This window comes from Hipposideros armiger, unplaced genomic scaffold (genome assembly GCF_001890085.2).
Source record: "Hipposideros armiger isolate ML-2016 unplaced genomic scaffold, ASM189008v1 scaffold_134, whole genome shotgun sequence".
Taxonomy (NCBI): Eukaryota; Metazoa; Chordata; class Mammalia; order Chiroptera; family Hipposideridae; genus Hipposideros; species Hipposideros armiger.
The window spans coordinates 338,903-348,315 of NW_017731484.1; the positions used below are offsets into that span (position 1 = coordinate 338,903).

At 40.1% G+C, this 9,413-nt stretch overlaps 1 protein-coding gene across 13 annotated transcripts in view; it reads right to left on the minus strand.

Moving 5' to 3' along the window:
* DCAF8 (DDB1 and CUL4 associated factor 8) overlaps positions 1-9,413 on the minus strand; it is a 47,246-nt gene that overhangs the window by 28,738 nt on the left and 9,095 nt on the right. For all 13 annotated transcript variants that reach the window (XM_019649638.1, XM_019649649.1, XM_019649641.1 and 10 more), the window contains one exon: positions 1,943-2,017. In XM_019649638.1, coding sequence (XP_019505183.1) covers positions 1,943-1,991 — 49 coding nt within the window. In that variant the 5' untranslated portion in view covers positions 1,992-2,017. The remainder of the gene's footprint in view (positions 1-1,942; positions 2,018-9,413) is intronic.

The window sequence follows — 9,413 nt, forward strand, 5'->3', positions numbered from 1 at the left end:
GTGAGTGGCCGTCCAGAAGCTGGCGACTGATCTGCCTCATCCGGGAAGAGCGCAATGATGGTGCCAACTTGGGCCAGTGAAGCAACGTCCTCCACGACTTGACTGAAGAACAAAAGGACAGCAACTTGTCTGTTCCCCTTCCCCCAATTCCCCAGCACTGTTCCCATCCCCCCAATTCCCCAATAAAGATCTTTAAAAACAAAACAAAAAAACAAACAAACAAAAAGATGGTGTGTCCTCATCCACCTTCTTCACCGGATCTGGCACAATGCGATTTCTGGCTCTTGGGGGACCAAGTTGCGATTTCTTGGGGGACCAAGTCAAAATGATTCAGGACATCAAGGCAGCCATGACAGCGCAACTAAAGACAATCACAAAAGAGGACTTCCAGAACTGCTTTAGAAAGTGGCAAGAATGGGATAAGTGTGTTCAAAGCAAGGGGGAATATTTTGAGGGGGGTTAATGACAATGTGTCTTTTACAGTAATAAATTTTTTATTTATTAAAGGTTCACCATATTGTTTGATCACACCTCGTACATCTGCTAAGACTGCTGTATAGGCTGAGGAAGATTAATAGTGTGGTTTTTGAAATGCAACTGGGTTTAACAGTGAAGTGGCGAGAAGAGATAAAATATCATACCTATCACTTCTGTGGAAAAGGAAAAATAAAATGTCAAAACTCATAGCATTTATTGTTAAAATTATGATTAACAAATTAAGATGACTTTGGGGGCCCTACCACATTAACATAAAGGCCAGAACATGAGCATCACAAGTTCAGCAAGAGGACCCTAGCAGTCAAAAAGCAAGATCTAGCTCAGGGTTTGGTAACATTTTTTGTCAAGAGCCAGACAGTAAAAATTTGAGGCTTCACAGGGTATGTGGATCTTTGTCACAACTATTCCACTCCACTGCTATAGCACGAAAGCAATCATAAATACTATGTAAATTAATGAGGCATGACTATGTTCCAATAAACTTTACAAAAAACAGTGGCAGAGCAGACTTGGCCTGAAGGTCATAGTTTGTCATTCCCTGATCTAGCTAATAAACAAACTCCAAATCAACTGTGTACTCCAAACCCCTCAAAAACCCTGTGTCTTGCAACTAAACTAAGCCCAGTTAAAAAATCTGAACCACTTCCCTTTACAGAAGATAACTGAATGGCAGTGGTAGGAAAAGAACAAAGGGGCAATAAAACAGCATGTTGAAAAATCTCTTTTCCTTCCTTAATTTCATTATTCTGTCAATCACATCAACTAGAATTTAGCCTATAATCCTGACCTGCAAGGTGCTGAGGAATGCTGGACACTGTGCTGCCCAACTATATCCATTTGTAGGACGTTTCTCTAGTTTAGAAGTTGGCTCACAGTTGAAGCATTGGTCAAATAACCCAGGCAGTAGCTAACTCTATCAGGCTCTTGATATCTCACCTTCAAATCTGCCTTAGACCCAATGATTTAACACTTGGCAGCACAGGCAAAAGGATGGATATAGACAGGAGAGAGGGAGGGCGGGAGGGAAGGAGGAAGACCCAATTCCAGTTGGTTTAGGTTATAACTTCACCTCTCATCTAATATCTCTATCAAACAGTCTTCTCATTATAATTGGGAAACCTCACCTTCCCAACAACTCCCTTGTTCCCACCATCTTTATTAACCGCATCTCCTAGGTTTTACCTACCCTTACAATTTTTCAGCATTCCAAACCACCTGACCTTATAGAAGCACAGCTCTATTACCGATCTACCGAAAACAATCAGATAAATGTTGAAGGAACAAAAGTGCCAGACAGTCCAAGGTGTTTCCTGTGTAGTTTCCTGTACTTAAACCTTAGGAAAGATTTCCGTCCCTCCACTAAAATCCATGTCTTTCCTCTGTTTGGAGGAGGAGAACCTCATTTGATAGCAAAAATAGCCTCACCTTCATTTTGGCCTCTTACCATTAGCTAAGTCTGTTTTGCCATCTGTGCTGCTCCCTTTGTTGGACATCTTGAATGATGTTTATTGTAGCCAGCCTGGATTTGGAAGAGGAAGAAAATGAAAATTAGGGAACAATCTGGAAAAGATGATAAAAGGGACACGGAGCTTTAACAATGTACAGCCTTTGTAATTTTCATAAAAATGATTTTTGTGTGTGCTCAACAGGGCTTCTCAGCTGCTGAAAATCATACCACATTTCTCCCTTTCCCATGTCTAAATTCCATAAACAGACATATCTTTGGGAAATCAACTGCAATCTCTTTACCTTACTCACTGAGTAACTGGCAGTGTTTTTTCAGAAGGGAAAGAGGGAACTGAAAGGTTTTATACCTGGATCACCAGGCATATATCAAGTGACAGGTACTGCAGGCAGAGAGCCTTAATACAAAAAGCTAGCTTCAGCATTGCCCTCTAGGCAAAAATCTTCTCCTATAAATATCAGTCATATGTATCCAAAACCTCTATAAAACACTGTCTTCACAACATGAAGAGGTGGGTCAGACTCTTCTTATCACTTCACACACAAACCAACACATGAAAGAAATCAAGCTCATAAGGTAAGAGCTTGGGCTTTATGTTCACTCAGATGCCTAGCGTCAAACTTATAGACGCAGATATAACCTATCATAAGAAGGGGAACTGAATTAGAACTCAGGAGCCCCCTACCTCTAAGAAAGAACATAAAAGGATTTCTTTTACCGTCGTATGACTAGTAATAGTCACCAAGTGCAAAGCTGGAGAAGAAAAGGGCAACATTTCCATTAAACCATCTCAGTCCATTTTGTAAAATGACAAACATTATTTCACCTAATTCCACCAACTTTCACCAGACTTGTCTTTTTGGCAAAGCCCTAAGTAGGAATCAGGATACCTAGCTTTTTTTCTTTTATACCATTGTAACACGTTATTTTTCCAGGGCCTCACCCCACCTCGAGCAAATTCCAAAGAGCAAAGAAAAGTATTCAGACCAGAATTTTGTTAAGCCCTTTCAGTGCCTTGGACAAAAGGCACTGGTAAAAGACAAAGTATGATTATGACTCCAGCCCTCATACCCAGGCAACTGGCCTCTAATCTTTCAACAGTCCTTTCATTCTCATAACAACTATCCCAGAAGCAGCCTCATCCTTATCCTTCCCCTCTACTCGCCTCTACAGAAATCCAAGTTGCTTTAAAAAAAGTATCCTCTGCCAAGAGACAGCTGCCCAAAGCTTGCTCATAGTAGGCCAGGGCGGGGGAGTGGAAATAATGCAAGAGCAGGACTGAAGGCTGAGTTTGAGGGAAGGACACCTGGAAGGGTGATGACGAAAGACACAGCCAATAAAAAACAGATTTGTGAAGCCATATAAAAGGAAAACAGTAGAGCAGGCTGTTTTCCTCCTACTTTGATGATATATTTTTGTACAGCATTCTTCACACTGCACTTATTTTTCCCTCTTAGGAGTCCCTGTTTTCATTCTTTAGTATCTCAGCAGTATCTTCTTCCTTGCCTAGGGTTTTAAATTAATTACATTAATTGCAAAAGTGGGGGAAACAAATGCACTACTTTGTTAAGATTAAAAACTAAGGTCATAAGCATACCTTATGGTCAACTGAGAGTAGATCTGATGTTTCATCACCTCCAGAATCAAAACTGTCAACCATACCATATTTCCTACCCCACTATTATCCATTCCCGGAGAAGAATAAACCAGCTCCAGAGAACACTTCTCAAAACTTAATCATATCAACTTCTATAGAAGCCCAGACTGCCTAAACTTTAGACTCATATGGCTCTATAAAACACATTTGCGGGCAGGCAGAGTGATGCATTGGTTAAGAGCTGGCTTGGGACGCCAGCTCTGAGCAGCAGGGCCCCGGTTCGTATCCCACATGAGCCAGTGACGCTGCACCCTCTACAGCTAAGATGGTGAACAACAGCTCAACCAGGAGCTGGGCTGCTGTGAGCTGCCGGCGATGGCGTAGGCTGCAGTGGGGCTGCAGTGGGCTGCCGTGAGCTGCCGTGACCACTGTGAGCGGCTGTCCAATGGCCGGCAAGTGGCTGCCTCTGCCAGGAAGAGCACAATGATGGTGCCAACATGGGCCAGTGAAGCAATGTCCTCCACAACTAGACTGAAGAACAGAAGGACAGCAACTTGTCTGTTCCCCTTCCCCCAATTCCCCAGTGCTGTTCCCCTTCCCTGATTCCCCAACATTGTTCCTCTCCCCCAACTCCCCCAAAAAATCTTAAAAAACACACGTTTGCTTTCCCAGCCTCCATGACCAGGAGGAGCCAAAGCCTAGCATCCACTTAGCTCTGAGAAGTGGGCAAAAGAGGCTATGAGGTTAACCCATATCCAAAGGTTACAGACCTCATCTTTTGGGAAAATTGATTTAAGGTTCTTCCAAGAAGGGATCTTCTCTTTGAGGAAAAAAGCTGACCAGGCCTTTTGAGATTCTTTTGCTCGGCCCGCTCCAAACTCTTTGGAGTGTACTTTTTCTTCTAATAATGACACCCTGGCCCTGGCCCTGAGCCCCCTTGGGCCTTTTGAGCTTCCTTTGCTCAGTCCGCTCCAAACTCTTTGGAGTGTACTTTCTCTTCTAATAATGGCCCTTGAGCCACATTCTACTGCCCAGGCCTGCTTCTGTTTCTTTGAAATGTATTTGAAATGTATTTTTTCTTCTAATAAACTGTTCTTTTCTGCAACTTTTAAGAAGAAAAAAAAAGTTGACCGAATTTATTGCTAAATTCAGATACAGAGAAAAGCCTCTGAATACTTATGTCTAATCTGTTTAACCACTAAGTTGATAGGCAGATAGCTTCTAAAGGTCACATTTTAGGGGCCACAGAGTTTAGCAAATCAGTCCTAGACTGAAAATTCGAAGTCCAGAGTTCTAGTATCAGCCAATCCATTGCATATTTTGTGACCTTGCATGAGCTGCTTAATCTTCTCTGGACTTCATTTTCTTGTTTTGTAAAACAATATTAGTAAATCCAGAGATGGTAAAGATAAGTAGAATTACATGTTAAAACTTCTGCAGAAGGATGCTCTAGCGCAGTGGTCTCAAAACTGATAATCAACTCCTGTCAGTGAAAACTCTGAGCATGAACTTTCAATATGTGTGTATGTACAGACACACATTTAATCAAATCACATTAAATTGTAAGCTTAGTTTTTCTAGGAAAAATAGTAATTTCGACAATTCTTTTTCTATATTCCACTGGATCATCTTCCATATCCCTGGGGGGTGCATATATTCCTACTTCAGGGGACCACTTCTCTGGAAAGCCAAGAAATTATGACAATAATAAAATACAATTGCTTTGGGGATAAGCTGTTTGTTATTCTTACATAAACTTCACTCAAAATGAAGAAATATAAAATAATCTTTAACTCTAGGGCAGGAATTAAGAATAAGCACCCAAATTAAAGCAGGCTAAGATGCTATGATTGTGCCCTAGGTCTCAAGTATAGGAGCCACCCTAGAATCTCTCCCGTCACCAAAAAATACAGCCTTATTTTATAATCTGAGGTTAGGTGGCATACTTGACCCAACCGTAAACTATCTTCTTCATTTTTTAATGTCTATCTTCCCAACAAATTCAGTTTTTACCTTGATCAATTCCCATGCAAAATCTAGTCCAGAGCAAACCAATCTTAGTTTGGAAGAGCTGATGAGCTCACTGCCGGCAGGTAGCTGGGGGAGTTTACTTAGATTAGCTCTACTGCCTGTACTCTAAAAATAACCACAATCCCTGCCAAACTGAAGGTTAAAGAGTAAACTACTGAGGGTTGGGGAGAAAAGACCCAGGTGTTACTTAAATTTCTACCTAAGAAATTACCGTGATCTATATTTTTCTTGTCTTAATTAAGAAAAAGGCCTTAAATTTTTAACCAAATACATGACAAAATATTAACTAAAAACCAAGCACAGGGAGAGTACTTTGTCAAAGAGGTACCAAGTGTCTCCTGTTTAAAACCACTGGAACTGCTTCCTTTTCCTAATACTGATGAAAGATTTATACAAGAGACCATGTATACTAGGACAATAGGACATCCAAATGCAAAATATATAAAAAGAAACTTGACTCCTACGTTTGTACAATATACAAAAACTAACTCAAAATGGATCATAGACCTAAATGTAAAAGCTAAAACCATACAACTTCCAGAATGATACAAAGGAGATAATCTTTGTGACATGGGTTAGGCAAATATTTCTTAGGATAAAACACAAAAAGCACAAACCATGAAAGAAAAAATTAATTAACTGGACATATCAAAATTTAAAATCTACTCTCTAAGAGACACTGTTAAGAAGATGAAAAGACAAGTTACAGACTGGAAGAAAATATCTGCAAAAGACCTATTTAATTAAGGACAGCAACCAGAACATATTTAAAATCTCTTATAACTAAATAACAAGCACTTGAAAAGACGCTCAACATTATTAGTCATTAGAGAAATACAAAGTAAAACCACAATGAGAATCCTCTACACACCTATCAGAATGGCTAAAATTTTAGAAATAATGATAATGAAAGCTTACTTTATCAAGTGCTAACAAGGAATAGAGCCACTAGAACTCTCATACACTGTTGGCATGGCAGAAAGGCAAAACGGTGGTCACTTTGAAAAACAGTCTGGCAGTTTCTTATAAAGGTCAACATACACTTACCATACAACCCAGTAATCCCACTCAGGTATGTACTAAAAATGAAAATATTGGTTGTAGGAAAAGTCATTATGTATTTTTTTCTGTTTTTTGTTGCAAAAATGAGTCATGACTTTTCTGACAACCCAATATATGTCCATCCAGAAACCTGTAGGTGAATGTTTTAGTGTCTTTATTTAGTTTCATCAAAAACTGGAAACAAATGTTCTTCAGCTAGGTTCTAGATAAACAAATTGTGGTCCATCTACACAATGGAATACTATTGAGCAATAAAAAGGAATGAACTATTGATACACATATCAACACACACCGATCTCATTTTAATGCTAAGAGAAAGAAGCAAGATTCAAATAGCTATATAATACAACTCCATTTATAGGGCAGTCTAGAAAAGATAAACTATAGGGACAGAAAGTAGATTAGTGATTGCTGGGGGTGGGGGTCGGGGAAGGGAATTACTACAAGTGGGCATGAGAAAACTTTTTGCAATGATGAATATGTTCTATGCCTCAAGCATGGTGGTGTTGCATGGCTATGCATGTCAGAATCCATAAAATAGGTCACTGAGAAAAAGGTAAATTTTACTGTATGTAAATATATCTCAACAAATCTGGCCAAAAAAAAAAAGAGAATGAGAGAAGGCGAGGAGGAGGGAGAAATCACGACAAGTATTAAACGACAGATAAAATCCAATTAAAAATACTAAAATTTCAAGGTTGTGACTATTAATAGAAGTTAGTTAAAGTGGTCAATATGCTACAGTAAATGAGAGCAAAATGTCAGGTCATCTTGCTTGAAAATGGAAGTGCAGGATTTTTGTTGCAACCCAAGCTTCCTGTGTGATTTAGCGACAACCATGTTTGAGGCAAGATGAATCCTAAACTCATAGTCTCCAACCCTACTGTCTTGACAACTAAAAATATCAACTTAAAGTAGTTCAAAGTAATTCTAATGGTTGTACTATTAATTGGTATACTTATGCTTTTCATTTGTATTTTTAAAATTCTCTCAAGTTCATCTTAACTCCTCTGGAGTGTACAGTCTACTATGAAAACTGATAACTCTACCTTATCTCATGCCCCATGGAAACTTCATCATCTAAATATTTGTCCTTGATACCTTTACTAAGATGTGAACTCACTCTTAGTAAGCTCCCATGAGTTACATAATCCCAGACTCTCTCCAGCCAGTGCAGCAGTCTTGTTTGGCAGGCCTTCAGTCTGCAACTTGAGCGCCTAGCTCTCCTACATAGCTACCCATACTTACGTGAGACAAAGTTTTAGAATTTCTTCTGAAACTGAACGGTAGACAATGCTTGAATTATTAGTAAGACAGATATCTGAGAGGCACACAGTCCCCAGCTCCTCTTCAAAGGATAGATGTCCCATACCTCTCATAAATGAACAGCTGCTCCAGGCTGATCTCCATCCAAACTACAAATTTCCTTTTCACTCCTAAGTCCCATAGGCCATCTGGAATCAACCAGTCCTACTTTCCCCATCCACAATTTTTGTTTTCAAGCTGAAGTGGCTCATTTTAAATTCATTCCCCCTATCTTACTATTTTTCTACTTCATAATAAACACTTCTTCAAGCCAACTTTCCTGACTCTTGCCACTAGCCACTTGCCAGCTTCTTATTTATGGTATTGATTTCCTCTGGGTACCCAGCCACTCTAATACAGTGTTTATTAATCAGACAGAGACCTTCAGGCACTGAAATTCAAAGGATGACCCCCAGGAAGCTGAAACTCATACTACATAAAACATGTTTATAGGGGGGCAGGCCTTTAGTCGTGGGCCACTCTCAAGTACTTGGGGGAGTTATATATACTACACTGTCTTCTCTGATAAACTGGAGAGGGGAGCAGAAAGAAACTATGAATGCTTTTGGATCAGGAAAATTAATCTCTATTCCTGTTGTGCAGAAGATTTGACAACACAGGGCAACCCAACTGTACAGTTGCTCTAGCCTCCCTCATTTATCCAAATTACAGGCATCTGGCACCACCCGGTGGCCCACCTGTATACAGACATGCTATTAATACAACAATGGTACAAGGCAATACAGGAGCTACAAATATGAATGAGGCAGTCACCATTCCTTTTGTAGCCAATAATAATCAATTAGGAAAAATGAGTATACAACTAACATGATACAAGACATACGATTATCAGTATCATTAAAAATACACACACACACACACACACACACACATAAATAGAATGCAGTTGCAGTTGAACAGAGGAAAGGATTATATTTAGTTTCAGGGAGAAAGGAAAAGTTTCCATGGAGAAATTAGTTTTTAAGCTGGGTTCTGATGGATAGGATTTTAATGGGTAGAGTTGAGAAAGACATTCTACCGGGACCAGAATGAGAAAAGATGTGGAAGATGAAAACCTAATATGTTCAAGAAAATACATGGGTAGTCTGGTTTGGCTAGATGGTGGGGCATAACTGCTTAGTTAAGTAAGTAGGTGTGTGTTAGGCATCAGGAAGATTATTTTGTCAAAGATAATAAATAAGGTGGACTGAAATGGACAGAAAAGGAAGGAGACACAAGTTTAAAAGCTATCATAGGGGCAGGCCAAGTGGCTCAGTTGGTTAAGAGCTGGCTTGAGACACCAGAGGGCCCCAGTTTGGATCCCACATATGAGGGCCAGTGACACTGCCCTCCACAGCTAAGATGTTGAACAACAGCTCAACCTGGAGCTGGGCTGCCGTGAGTCGTCGGCGACAGCGTAGGCTGCAGCCCCTGCTGCAGTGGGTTGCCATGGGC